General features: G+C 41.1%; 1 protein-coding gene across 17 annotated transcripts in view; it reads left to right on the top strand.

Annotated features, from left to right (window-relative positions):
* The window catches only part of LOC107308775 (sodium channel protein type 5 subunit alpha-like), a 196032-nt gene that overhangs the window by 84600 nt on the left and 96655 nt on the right, over positions 1 to 14777 (top strand). For 15 of the 17 annotated variants that reach the window (XM_085539041.1, XM_085539042.1, XM_085539040.1 and 12 more), the window contains 3 exons: positions 747 to 944; positions 4811 to 4993; positions 7472 to 7873. In XM_085539041.1, coding sequence (XP_085395167.1) covers positions 747 to 944; positions 4811 to 4993; positions 7472 to 7873 — 783 coding nt within the window. The remainder of the gene's footprint in view (positions 1 to 746; positions 945 to 4810; positions 4994 to 7471; positions 7874 to 14777) is intronic. The other 2 variants (XM_085539044.1, XM_085539043.1) reach the window with 1 other exon arrangement.

Here is a 14777-nt window from a genome sequence, read left to right as displayed (position 1 = left end):
GAGTCTTGTTATAGTTAAAAATCTAATAATTAAAGGTGAGAAATAATTCCTAGTTATTAAGTAAACCGTTCTTGGCATGTTCTGGACAAGGACGATCAATTATTACAATCAGTTTCCTTTCTGAGAAGTGCTGATCATATGAGAATGCATTAGACTGGCTGCCTGGGGGAGAGGGCAGAATTGTAGTTAAGAGCAGACTTCTATGAACTTACCTGAATTTGAGAAGATTCTTTGAACAATTGCATTTGTGTGGTGCAGAACTTCATGCACAACTCTGGAAGGCTGAATCTCTCATATTATTGGACCCCATAATAGCACACAGCAGTTTCTATCACCAGTGTCAAGCTCTTCCATATCTGTAATACAAGCTCAACCTACCATGCTAAACTCCAGTTATGCCTATGAATCTCATGAAGAACTGGGCAGTGCAGTCAAAGCAGATCTCTCAGGAATGCTTAGGTGAATTTCACCCCAAAAGTACCTTTCATTGAGATGTTCAAGGAATGTTTAGACATTGTGCTGAGGGACATGGTTTAGGGAGAACTATTGGTGATAGGCAGCTGGTTGGACTTGATGATCCTGAAGGTCTTTTCCAACCTTGGTGATTCTATGATTCTGTGAAGAACAAAAGCTAAATTAAAATTATATTTTAAATTTATGTTTAAAGAAGAAGCAAAATATCTTTTATTTTTCCTTTCAAAATACATTGTAAACAAGTCTTAGTGATTTTATCTTTGTACTTTTAGACTCTCAGATCTGCTGGGAAGATCTACATGCTGTTTTTTATGCTGGTCATCTTTCTGGGCTCATTTTATCTGGTCAACCTGATTCTGGCTGTGGTGGCCATGGCATATGAAGAGCAGAACCAAGCCACTATTGCTGAAACAGAAGAAAAGGAAAGAAAGTTTCGGGAAGCCATGGAAATGTTAAAGAAAGAGCAGGAGGTCGGTAAACTGTATGATGTGACTGTCCTTGGGTAAATTTAAGATGGTACCTCAAGATTCAAATTCTCTTTATTTCAAAATAAGAGTTTGTTTGAAAGCAGCCTCATGTTTATTGTCCCAGACAGAGTTTTTATAGTCCTTTCTAAAGGAAAAATGATGATTCCCCCTGCTCAAAGTAAGGCCATTTAGTGTTTACGCATCCAGAGCTGTATTGGTTGAACTGTAACTGTGTATGCCAGCAGATGAATTTATATTCGTTGACATATACAACATATTCATGATGATATAACTACATCTGCATTCAAGAACAGAACATCTATTTTGGTAGCTCAGCTGTAGCTCCAGCTGAACCTCCTTCCACCACATCTCCAGCCCACGCTCATTTACACACAGCTTCGTTTACACTGCTGTGAATACCCCGTTGTCTGATAATGGATACAAAGCTGGATATTAACCCATGTGAAATGCATATGACTTTGTAACTGTACAAGTGAATGGATGGATCTTGAGGTTAAACAGTGCAAATTTTGTAAAGGATATGGCTTGAAGGATGTGTTGCAGTTTCCAGCAAAACGAGGAGGCCAAAATGTGGATGTAGCGACGTGGCCTTAATAACACCAATTAATTTGCCTGTGGTTTGTGTGGGGTTGAAATCCTTTATTAAACAGTTGAAGAGAACATTTTAGGTGCTGTGATCAGGAAGACAATAAGAAAATTAGTCTGAAATAACATGCAGCAGTGTAGCTGAGAGAAATAAATCCTCGATACACAATATAAACTAATGTACATAATTTGCTTTCGGGTACGTGTGGCTTCAGGGCCTAATACAAAGCCCATTTAAATCCTTGGAAAGAAAATAGAAAATGCAATTCATTCTTTACAGAATGCTAGTAGAGGCTTATGTGTGGCTTAGGTCCTTTTAAAGATCTATTTTGATGATTTAAGTAATAGGTAAATGCAATTTAGTCCGTATATGAACAGAGTAACTTTATGCCATAACCTTAGGGAGCAAACTGAACTCCAGCTTGTACCTGTTTTGTGTAAATTTTCATGTCTTTTGACTCCAGCTGAGCTCTTCTTAATAACAGTCAGCTTTGGTAGCCCCAGTTATAATTAAACACATTTAAGCATTTCCTTTTGAAGTCTTTGATTTTAGTTAAACCTGTATGTATGTACACAGAAAAGGAACATTAAGGCCTGAAAGTCAGTATGTGTCAAAATGAAGGTTTCTCATGCAAACCTAAATTGTTTCCATTTTTTTTCTGTATGATTTACAGCGTGGTCTTCTCTTTAACCAGCCATGTCTCATTTTTCCTGTGTCTGGTTCAGTACTGAGAGTTGACAGTGTGTGACTCAAGAACAGTTCTCGAGTTTCTCCTTGTTTGCTCTGTAGCCTTAGGCCAGCTCAAGAGAATTTCCAGATTCAGGCTTTCAAAGACTGCTTCAAAACCCAAATGACTAACATCCTCTGAGGTTTTTCAGTGCCTCCTGTCACCCCTCAGACTCCTCATGCTTCAAAACTACTCATTAGTATTATTTAGTATTATCTCATTTTTGTGGAGAAGCAACTTACTAATACAGAGGATAGGATCCAATATGTTTACTTGATTGGGCTGTCTGAATGCCCACAAGCTGTCACCTACAGCTTTGTACCTGAAAAATGAAGCTGTCCATAACTACATGTGAAGTTCAGTTATTCTGTGAATGAGTCCCCAGCATCTCAAACTGAGCATCCTGAAGAAGATGCTCAGCAACGTGATTTGAGTGGTCTGCTATGCCATATAGCTTTCAGATTTCCTTTGCTCCAGTCAGAGCTACTCAGTTTTAATTTTGCTCTTCAGGCCCTTATCTCAAGTTCTCAATTTTGACTTGCTTACCATACCACTAGAACTCACCTTAAGTTCCATCCTGTGCACAAATGACATCAGGGTTTGCCTGAGATGTGCTATTCTCCCATCCTTTAGTCACCACCTGTCCTTGCAGGACATACCAGCTCCCCATGTCCTTCCCTCCCCTGGGTCTTAACAGAGGTTTGCAGTGCAGGGGGGACAGGATGTTCAGCTCAGTCACTGGAAGCCAATCAGGAAGAGCAGGTAGGTAGGATGTGGGCACATCCTCCATGCCCTGAGGAACAAGTTGGTCCAAATCCTTTTTCAACAACTGATATAAAGCAGAAAGCATTTTCAGTCCAAGCAAGAAAATACTAGGAAGCTGAAATTAGCTTCTTTTTCAGTAAGAGTACAGCAAGCTTAATAGCACAACCTACAATATTTTCTAGTTCAACGCAGTATGATGGCAATCTGAAATGAAAACTGAAACTCTTTAGACCAGCTTTGATTTGCTCAATATAAAGAGAACATAGATATAACTGATAAACCTGCTTGGGGACCATCAGTCAATTTACACAATTGTTCTAACACATTCCTAAACCTGAATTTAACACCAGAAGACTTGCTGAATCACTATGAAGAGAAAGGACTTCAGCACAGCAATTAAATCAATTGATTTTAGAAAATAAATATATTAAACAAAATACAACAGCCTAGACTGATGTCTGAGCCCTCCTCTCTGCTCTAAGCAGCTTGCTCATGAAAGATATTTCCCATGGGAATTAAGTTTTGTTGTGCTCTCAGCTTGATAGAGCTACCACTACTCCTTGAAATACATGATTGATTCTTTACACGACTGTTAAGTGCCTTCACTTTCCTTGGACTGATGCCTGTGGGAGGAAGGGAGTATTTTGCTGCGGAGAGCTGATTGCCTGTTTGATTCTAGTGGCTTGCAGACAATAGCATTGAGGATTCATCTGTTCCTCCTGTTCTTGGGAACCTGGAGAGGTTTTTAATTTTTTTATATTTCTCTCATTTTACATACTCCATCTGGGGCTCTGCAAATGGGCCTGTCTGCATGTCACTGATGTGGCTCCTGCTGGGACACATCACCTCCAGGCCTGACCTCAAGCTTTGTGCAGAGCTGGCATCCTTGGGGATGGGGACCCAGTGAGCTGGCGTGGGCTGCGCCTTCCTCTCTGCTGGTATTGATTCTTCCTCCTGCTGCACATTTGCTTTCAAGGCTCTTGCTTTGTGTGCTCAGACTTTTGCAGTCGGCTTCTGCTGGGTTGTTAGCGGTTGGTCTGTTATCAGGCAGCTCCTGCCGTGATCCCACCAGATAGCAAGCACAGCACTGAAGCACACAGCATAGCAAAGTCCACCTTATCTCCAGTTAAGCCCATGGTTTTCTCCTTGAATCTCTCATCACAGCTGCCTGTGCTGCTGCTTGGGATAAGTGTTTACAAAGATGTGCCAAATGAATTTCCTGCTGCTCCTAGCATCTCTCCATGACAGAAGAGGAAAGCACAGCCACCAGCTTGGCTCCCCTCTTGCTCAGCCTCCTGGTTTAAGGAGCTGCAGTCATGGGGGATGTTGATTTTGTGGTGTCCAGACCCCAGTCTTTTGGCCACCAACAGAAGTGATGCTCCAAAAGGAGTGTGTGCCTACAAGCTGGTTCTCTTGTGAAGTGTTAAGATTTATTGCTCATGAGCTCTCCATAAATCAGATTGCTTTATGAAGCCATTCCTATTTTCCAACACAGGGTATGAGTGGTAAACCTGCATGTGTGCATCTGTACTAGGAACTTGGCTCTTATTCGGAACTTATTTTCCTTATGACTAAATAGTGAGGTTAGAAACAGGTTAAGAACAGTTCCAGCCATGCAAGGTAGTTTTATCATTAATGACCTCTTCAAAATTTTAATTTATCTCTTGTACAAACTTAAGATGTAGAATGAAAAATGAGTAACCATTAGTGCTCAGTGGGATCTGAAAGTCAAAGAATAACTTTTGCACCTTCTACCATCTTCTCTTTTAGGCACTAGCTGCTAAAGGGATTGACTCGATGTCACTTAGCTCCCTGGAAATGTCACCTTTAGCATCCAAAAATGCCAAGGAAAGAAGAAACAGGCGAAAGAAAAAGAAATCTTTGGGGGCAGAAGAGTATGGGGATGACCAGAGGAATTCTAAGTGTGAATACGATGATGGTCAGAGGAGAATGGTAAGACGTGGTCTGAAACATCACTTCTTTCTCACTGCACTTGCTGGGTCGGCCAAGCTCTGGGTATGCAATTAAAGCTGAAACTTTCAGCAGGAGAGAAGAATCAATATTTAATGTGACGACTGACCTGGAGATAGTGTGTGTTAGAACTGTAAAAGGAAACATATTAGTACTTTCTTTTCAGAATGAATTAAAAATGCTCACTAAGCATTCCTGTGAACCCGTGAACCTATTTTATCGCTCTTTTTTGTTGTTGTTGTTTTTTAGCATTTTATTTATTTATTTATTTTTGCTTTGGGATCCCCTCGCAGCCTAATTTGTTTTCTTACTCTAATTTCATTCATCTGATTATATTTGTCCATTCCCTATTAGAGTCAAAATGCTCTTAGGAGAAACCTGCAAAGCTTAAAAAGAAAAGAGAGGAGCAGAAAAGGAGGAAACGTGCCTCTGAGGGCATTTTTAATGATATATAAAGATGATATTTACATTTTTCCATTACTTCGCTAGTTGCCTCCAAGTCAAAACTTTGTGGCACTTGTTTCTACTGTATGTTGCAGGAACAAAAATAGAGTGAAACTGTTGTTAAATAGGGTTTTGTATAAATGATACTGACATGCATGAATATGAATCTACACTTGCTGCGTGTATCAAATGATGGTAAATAGCTTCAGATAATTTGTTTCTGCTTAACTAAGGGCAAAGTTAAAATCAGTGCTTTTTATTTTTATTTGTTTTCTGAACAGCCATGTAATGGGCTAAGTCTTTTCCTATTTTGTTGTCAGTGAATTTAGGGGTACTTGGCAGCCATAAAAAGCTGATAGAAAACAAGTAAGTGATTTAAGTAAATGTGACCAATTACAGACTCCCAAGCTTATAAGATTTATGCAGAGCTGTATTTCTGTAAATAGCATACTTTTTTTTTTTAATTTTTTTTTTTAATTTTTTTTATCTCAATAGTTTTCATTTTCGCCTCATTGGTTGAGTGGGTTGTATTACAAATTATGCCTTTGTTAAAGCCAGAGTTGCTCTCTAGCTTCATTCCGGATGGATTTCAAGACTTTAAGTACCAGAATGATCACAGTTCGAAGCCGTACATTGCCAGTATCTTCCTTAAATTAATATTTCTTGTTTGCACTTTTTGCCCCTGGATATCATATGCATGAGAAACATGGGAGACACATTTCAAAGCTAATAGTAAATCTTCTCCGCAAGGCAGTATCTGGCATGGTTGGAGGGAGTAAGGCTGAGTCATCATTCAGATGCAATCTGAGCAGCTGGAAGTGTGTTGCCATCAGAAATCAGTCTCAATGACTGTGTCATGGAAACCCAGGCATGGATTGTATTTTTTTTTTTTTACCAGTTAAAAGTTTGGTAGCAATCCAAATGGGTTGTTTTTAGTTAGAAGAAGCCTGGTTTTTGTGTGCTTCCTTGTGCCAGTGTCACAAAATAGCATCATTACATAATCCGTCGGGGTGAGCTACAGTGCAAAATAATGCTCATTTGGCTTTGCTGGTTTGTGGAGATCTCACCTCTTTTCATATATACTTGGCTCACGAGAAAGTTCTGAAGAAGCTGATAATTCTGGGCAGGCTGTAAAATCAAAAGTATGTTCTGCCTAAATACTCTTACCATTAATTTCCTCTTCGTGGTACGAGGGAAGGGGACAGACTTGAACTCCTTATGCATTTTCTGAACATCCTTTTCACTCTGTCAGGGTTTACACGTGTTTAGAGCTTGGCTACGTCTTGCTGGTGATCTGTCAGAGTTGCATTCTCACCAGCAGACGTCAGAGTGGATCATCAAGGCTGACATTTAGGTGTAAAGGAGATTGCTGTATACTGAGGTTGCTTACCCCTCAAAGCATCTGTGTGTGTTGGGGTAGTCATTCTACAAACCAATAAATCATATTCCTCTTCTTGCTCTTCCTTTTTTTTTTTTTTTTCTTTTTTCTTTATCACCTTCTTCCGTCGAATTCTGCTTCTTCTTCTTCCCTCTTCTTCTCATTTTTTTTTTCCCACAGTTCATTTCCTGCCCTATTTCTTTATCTCTTGTTCTCCCACTGCAACATTCCTTCCCCAGCTGTTATGAAGATGTGTGATAAATGCGGTGAACTGGAGCTGGATCCCCTTCCCTGCTCCTGTCTTCCACTCCTTGTGCTGCTTTCCCAGGTCCTTTGGCACTGATCATATGGGGAGGGAGTAGAAGCAAAGGAAGCATCACGCTACCAGGCGAATGCCGCCTTGACCCTTCCTATGTCAGTTCATCTTTAACTGTTGAGTGTTAGACAAATACTTATTGGCTAGGACCGATTTTTCAACCTCTTAACTTTGCAAAGGTTGAATACATGTAATTAAATCTTTCTCTGAATCACTTGATTTAAAATGGAACTTATTATTCTCCCCAGACCTTCCTCGCTCCTCAAAACATGTTGCAAAATGTTGTTTCTCTTTCCCCTTTTTCCTTTCTGGGGGTTTCTAGACTCTCCTTGGCATTAGTTATGGTCCCAGTGCAAACTTGGTGAAGCGCAGAACCAGCCACGGAAGCATATTCAGTTTCCGACTCCGTGGTAGAGACACTGGCTCCGAAACAGATTTTGCCGATGATGAGATCAGCACCGCTGGGGAAAATGAAAGCCACCGGGGCTCTCTCTTAATTCCAAGATCTGGGAGACGTCTGAGCATTCAAAGTCAAGTGAGCCATAGTTCTCACCCTACTACTCCCAACTACACCCAGATGGGCAAAAGGAACAGCTCAGTGGATTGCAATGGTGTGGTTTCCCTGATAGGAGGAGGCACCGGGGCACTCAACCCAGACCCTACTTCTCCTGCAGGGTTACTGCTCCCCCCAGTTATTATGGAAAAACCTGGGACAGGCGATCTGGTGAGTACTTTATAACTTTTGTATGTGATTCATGCTCTCATTTCCTTCTGAATGTTGTTGGAGTTTGCTGTAATTTATTTACACAGTTTGCAATCTGTAGCGAGAAACTTCCCACTGTCCTAGGCAGGGTGGGAAGGCAACAGGCTAACTCATGTAGTGACATCTGTCTGGTGCCACATAAGTTCACAACTCTGGGTAAGACTTGTCCTTCAGAACTAACTGGAAGAAACAGGAGTTGGACTTGATGGTCCTTATGGGTCCCTTCCAACTTGGGATATTCTGTGATACCATGAAAGGACTAAATACTGGGATTCATACAAATTTTCTTTTCTCATAGGGATATTTTTCAAGTTGGTTCCTTTGCCACTTGAACATCTGACATTGTGTGTTGGAGAAAAATAATGTTTTTAAAATGATCCTGTATTCTGCCTTACCATCTTAAGACTACGTTTTCTCCCTTTGTTTATTATCTGTAAGCATCTAACTTCTGCTCTTCTGTATAGCTACTTGTGGAAGGCTGTTCTTACTGTCCATAAGTAGTACCCAGAAAGTTCTAGCATCCCGTTAGGACAGGTGAGCAGATGATAAGACAATTTCCAGGATCTTTGTTGCAAAGCACCATTATTGCAAAGTATTTCTTAAGGCTGGAAGTAAAACTATTAAGACTGATATTGTTAAGACATATGATTGAATTCACTTGGAAAACCATGGGATGCTGTTTTGAAAATAGCTTCTTCACAGGCAGAGCAATGATGACTGGTTGTCATATGACTGATATGGAGGGAATTTATCTCTTTCCATGTAGATCTCCACATTGGAGCTCATCTCTCTCAATGATCTTTAAGGCAACGGAAGTCTGGTCACTATGGTGAATGTGGGCAGGATTTATTTTATCTTAGAGATCTGAAATGCATTGGAATAATCTCTGTCCCTAAAAGCATCTCTTTCTGCTCTTTGAAAACATTAAGAGCCCAGGGTGAAAAACTCCATATCACAAAGGTCTTAAGTTAGGCGTGATGAAACCCACCAAGAGTAACCACATATCAAAAATGGATTACACTGAGAGGGTGAAAAGCAAGCGATGATCTAATGTGCATTAGTCAAGGTATTTCCTGAAAAGAAAAGCAAATGAGATAGATCCCAGCTGTGGTGTCAGATTATCAGTAAACTGAGAAGTAGCTTTCATTTCTCTATAGAGAAGGCGGCTTCTTCTCTTTCAAGCGTTGGTCAGAAGTTTTTGCTTACCTATCTGAGTACTCCCTGTAGCCCTTCAAATAGATTGTCATACTATAAATGCAAGAAGGGGCTGTTCTGTGCATGGGAAGCTAAGGGAAGCATGGTGGTATGAGAACTACCTGCTTTGTTGACAATACTGGGTCCACTGCTGCTTTTTCAGATGTTCACAGTCATTTAGGACTTTGGTACTCCTATTTGCACTCTTTCCAAGCAAGAGAGACCAGTCCTGAGAGCGGTCTCTAGACGACAGAGCGATAGACAGGCTGAGGCTGGGAAAAGGTGGACGAAGGAGTTTGTGCATCTTTAAAAAAAATAATCTGAATTAAAGTAGAAAGGCTTAAGTAGATGAGCAGTGGATGCCCCCTTTTCTCTGTAAGACTGTCAGCTGTGCAGCCTGCTTAGGCTCTTGCAATTGTCAGAAAGCTCAACAAACCATGTGAGCACTCAAGCTTTTCTGGCAAAAAAAAATGGTATTTTACAGGATTGGGCCCTGAGGTGACAGGGAGAGACTGAGCTTTGCTGTCGTTTCTTTTCATTTGCCAACTTCCTGCCTTTTGAAAATGGATGTTGAAAATGAAATGGCCTGAGTGTGCAAGCTCACTAGTCAGTTCCCTAACACCCAGATGCTACAGTAACAGATGCTTGGTCAGTGATGCAATGTGAAGGATGTTGTGTCTCCTGCAAAACTTGTTTGGTATCTGGTCTAGCCAGAAAATGTGAGCTGGAGTTAAAAGCTAATTGGAAAGAAACCCACTGCTGTACAAATGCATTTTCTACAGAAACCATGAGAGCTGGGCACATATGTGCATCTGCAGCTGTGGGCCACAGGCAGAAGGAAAGAGCAGATTGAAAACCTCAGTTCAGAGATAACACCTCTGGGACTCCGTTATGGATTATTTCTGCTATTTTCTTGTTAAGCTTTTGAAGTTAAGTTTGTTCCTGCTTAGTTGATCTGGCTTTTTTTTATTGTCTCTTGGGGGAGGTAGAAGGAAAATGTTACTGGGTGAAGCTGAAGTTAGCTCATTAACCCCACCAGCCCCACTGCTGTTATTAGTTTCATAAGAGTGTAAACCCATGGTGATAAAGGACCCGCTTGTGCTATGTCTGCTCCATCTTCCATGAACAAGAAACAAAGAACCGGCTCTTTTTGTGAAAAAGCAACACTTACATATTGTGTCCAACCTGCAAGACACTTCTACAATTTTAGCCTGTTCATTCTTAGCATCATTCAGCCTTGAATTTACCCCAGGCAATGCAGTTGGGACCGGGATGAAGAGCTTTCCTGCCTTAATGCCACTGCCCTATCCCAGCTGAGGGCTACTTGCCAGTGGGATTGGCCATGGTTGCAGCTGACAGGACATGACAACATCCACTCTGCTCATACCAGATTTTGGAAGAAGTTACCCTGAGAAGTTGTGGCTGCCCCATCCCTGGAGGTATTCAGGGCCAGGCTGGATGGGACCCTAGACAACCTGATCTAGTGACTGATGTAGTGATGGGCAGTCCTGCCTGTGGCAAGGAGGCTGGAACTGGATGATCTTTGAGATCCCTTCCAACCCAAGCCATTCTATGATTTTCTATGAAAGTCAAAAATGACTTCTAAATGCTCTTCATTTTGTGCTGGCCCTGGTTCTTGACATGTGTGGTTATGAGTCTCCTCCTTGAGAAACTAAACATTCTTACACTTTCTGTCTTCTCCATCCCTAAGTACACCTACTGAAGCAGGAGGAAATTCATGTAATCTCAGTGGATGGTGCTTAGTCCAGTTATGTAGGGTAGTTTGAGTGGTCAGCAGTCTTTCTGGTCGTGGAGTATGTGGTCCATGCAGAATGGCATCCATCTGGTAGAGCTTCTGGGGAGCTGTTCTTGCTGGCACCAAGGTCAGTGTTCAAACTAGAAAGGTCACATGAAAAGTAAAGCAGTGTAATGTAAAAGTATGATCTGCAGACACCCTTCAGAAGCTCTGGGCCAAGCAGTCTGCCTGGATGCGAAGAGCAAGAGGTGCTCAGGTTGGAGGTTTGCAGAGTGCTGGTGGTAGGAAACGCTTGCTAAGTCCAAATTATTCTCCCGGAGAACCCCATGATCCTCAGAGCACTGAATCTATGGTAAAGGGAGGACAGCTGGACTAGATGATCTTGTAGGTCCTTTCCGACCTTGTGATTCTATGATTCTATGATTCTATGAATCAGGACTGGCCCCGATTTCCCACCAGCTTTCTTCAAATGGTGCAGCTACTGATCTCAGCAGGCTTAGCCTGGCATAAATAGGCTGAAAGCTGCACCTTGTTTTAAGACTTAATTTTGTTGTTTGTGTGTTTTTGAGACTGATTTTGAAAATATTTTGAAAGTAATTCTTCCTTTACTGCTGATAACGATTGTTGGGCTGGAGGTTTGAACTTTCTTTGTTCTTAAAGTCTGAATGTTGTTTAAGCAACTTCGGGGCTAAAGTTTCTGTGTGCCTATCTAGAGTTTATTTGTAGTTATATATTACTCTGTTGTTCCTTGGTGTATGTAGATTAGAATAGCACCTCTCTTTACAAGATACTGATCCATTTGGACAGGTTTGGATTAAGTTAATGAGCTGTTACTGGGAACTCAGTTTATCCATGGGATTCGATGAAGATAGGTAAAGCACCTGTGAGTTTTTTAAAGCAAAAAAATACAGAGGATACCATCCATTCGTTAGAAGCAGAGCAGTGCCACCCAAGACATGATTTTGGAATGAGCAGTAAGGAGAAGCTTGGGGCTACCTGGGATCTCCCACCTTTACTGAATTTCCTCTTCATCACAGTTTTTGTTCTCCTTTAGTAAAATAAAAATCTGCATATTGATTCTTTATGAAGGGAATGGGGGAAACCTCTGGGGTAAATAAGCCCTGAGAAAAGCCAAGGCTGTTTATTGAGGTGCCGAACAGAGGATTTAGGAGCTTATCTTCAGATGGAATGTTTGTTCTTCTATTTTTTTAACACAAAAAGAAGACACCTTGGCTTTTAATATTTCTGAGCAGAAAGCTGTTTTGCTGACCACATGGGTTTAAGGGTTTTTTTGTTGTTGTTGACCTTAATTCCCCCCAAGATAGAATTACTTTCTTTCTTTCTTCTTTTTTTTTTTTCCCCCTCCTTGCCTTTGCCCCAGGACTGCTGAAAAGGCAAAGTGTTAGCAGTTTTGTGCTCAGAAAAAGGTCAACACAATAAGTCATCCAAACACTGCCACCAAGAAGTCATATGTCTGGAAGCTCGCTGGCTGTCCACTGGGACTGCTGTCATCATGGCTTCAGTTTCTGTTCACTTGAAACTTTATCACATCCCAAAATAAGACCACACCTGTGGTGAATTGTTCAGATTTAACACAAATATTGCAGGCTTCTCCGGCTTACTGTGCATCTCGTTAAATAATTAAGTATTCACAAAATTAAATGCCTTTTGTTTTTAAGGCTGTGTGCTATTATGATCACCACCGATCTCATTAAATATATTTTTTTGGGTGCCTTTTTGGGTCCATTGTTCATGGTGTGCCCTGTCCACCTCTTTTATGCTTGAAAAGATTTTTACTGTACAAGGAAAATTAAAGCTGTCCCAGTTCCCAAATGTGATCTTGAAAATGCTGCCACATATAAGCCCATCTTTGTGTTGCAATTTTGACATAGCTCAGAACAGTGGATGCTCAGAATAAAATAATTCTGCAGTGTTATGCATCCTCATTTACATGTAAATTACTGAATAGCATATTTGTCCCTATAGAATTTAGCTAATCCAAAGGAGAAACATTTCCAGTCAATCAAGGAGCAACCCAAATAATCTTGTCTTGACAGAGATGCCTGTATTTAACTCCATTGTGATTTCTCATCTGGACGCTATGGAGACTCCCTGCATAACTGTGGAGACCCTTGTTATTTTTGCTTTATTTCCATGGACATATAAGTACCATGACCCATTGTGCCTGTGTATACTCTCTATATGATGCTAACAGCCTTTGTACTACTGTGCTTGTCCAGTTCCTGGAACTGCTTTGTACCTCAGATTGAAGAAACTTCCAGTTCCTTCCATGAGGGTTAGCTATCTCACTTCTAAGACAATAAAACCTGCTCATGGATCTATTCTTAACAAAGAACAAAAGCTCATGAACTTCCCCAAGTAACTGCAGTAATTTTGAAGAACTTGTCTGCATGGAAACATTTTTCTCTGGAAAATATGCTCCATGCAAAATTGCAGGCTGATCAAATGTACCCATTATCCCTCATCCTGTCACTGGGCACCACTGAAAAGAGCCCCATCCACTTGACTCCTGCCCATTAGAAATTTATAAGCATTCTTTTTTCCAGGTGGAACAGCCCCAGGTCTCTCAGCCTTTCCTCATCAGTGAAATGCTCCAGGCCTTCATCATCTTTGTGGCCCTACATTAGACTCTCCAGCAGTTCCCAGTCTTTCTTGAATTGATTAGCCCACAACTGGACACAGTGCTCCTGACATGACCTCTCCCAGGATCACCTCTCACCCTACTGGCCACATTCTCTTTAATGCACCGCATTCCATTGACCTTCCTGGCTACAGGGGCAAAATGCTGGCTGGTGGGCAACCTTTTTCCACTAGAAGACTCAGGACCTTCTCCACAGAGCTCCTTCTCAGCAAGTCAAACTCTGAACCTGTACTGATGCATGTGGTTATTCCTCCCTGGGTGTAGGACTCTACACTCACCCTTGTTGAACCTCATCAGGTTCCTCTCCACTCAACTCATCAGGTTCAGCCCAGACTCTTCACGTATCCTGGCTTAGCTGAATCCTGCAATAAGAAGAACGAATCTGAATGCTTTTTTTCTAACTCTGTACTGCTATGCTGAATACTCTTTGCACCTATGAATAAAGGTGTCTTGCAGATAAAGGCCATCAGGCCATAAATTTTGCAAAAGCAGTTCTGCATGCATCAGTGGGAATGTATTATCTTACTTGACAGACACACACAAAAAAAAAAGAAACTTCTGGGGATGAGTTTGTATAAAGAAGTGCTATTGATATATGCTAAATTCTGGGTCAGAAGAGATGGGAAGATGTTACAGTTTTAAAAGAGTTAGGTGATCCAGAGGATTTCTTATGCTTCCTTCTATAGACAGAGTGAACTGGCAGAAGAGTTGCCATTTTATGCCATTTTTAATGCCATATTTGGCATTTTTAGTTGTGTTTATTTTATTTATTTATTTATTTCCCACTATTTAAAGCTTATTTTACCTTCTTTTTCTTTGTTTCGTCCCTCCTCCCCCCCACCCCTATCCCCCCTTAGTTTATTCTACTTGAAAATATGTTTCCCTTGTGATGCTTTTTTTTTTTTCCCAGTTAATTTTTATCCAGTCCTACATATGTAGGTTGCTCCAAAAGTAATACCTCCTCTTTATTTCCATGGAAATGACAACCGATACAAAGAGCACAATAGTAGTATTTGATAGAGCAAATTCTAAGCTACAAAGCAGTATTTTTTGAACACAGTCACCACCATTAGCCGATTTGTTCAGGTGATCTGGCTGATTGAGACTCTCTTCATTTCATGGTGTGACAACTAAGTATGGCTGTCTGGAACTTGGCTTGTCATTTGCATTGCTGTTGCCACTGCTGAAACATACCACCTCACTGTGCTCCCATCCATTGCTTGGGCTTTATAAACATTCATCGAGCACTGGTA

The sequence above is a fragment of the Coturnix japonica genome, chromosome 2 (genome assembly GCF_054131305.1).
Source record: "Coturnix japonica strain WE chromosome 2, WE-NBRP24, whole genome shotgun sequence".
Taxonomy (NCBI): domain Eukaryota; kingdom Metazoa; phylum Chordata; class Aves; order Galliformes; family Phasianidae; genus Coturnix; species Coturnix japonica.
The sequence above is the reverse complement of the archived record's forward strand: the minus strand, read 5'-3'. Positions and strand labels throughout refer to the sequence as shown.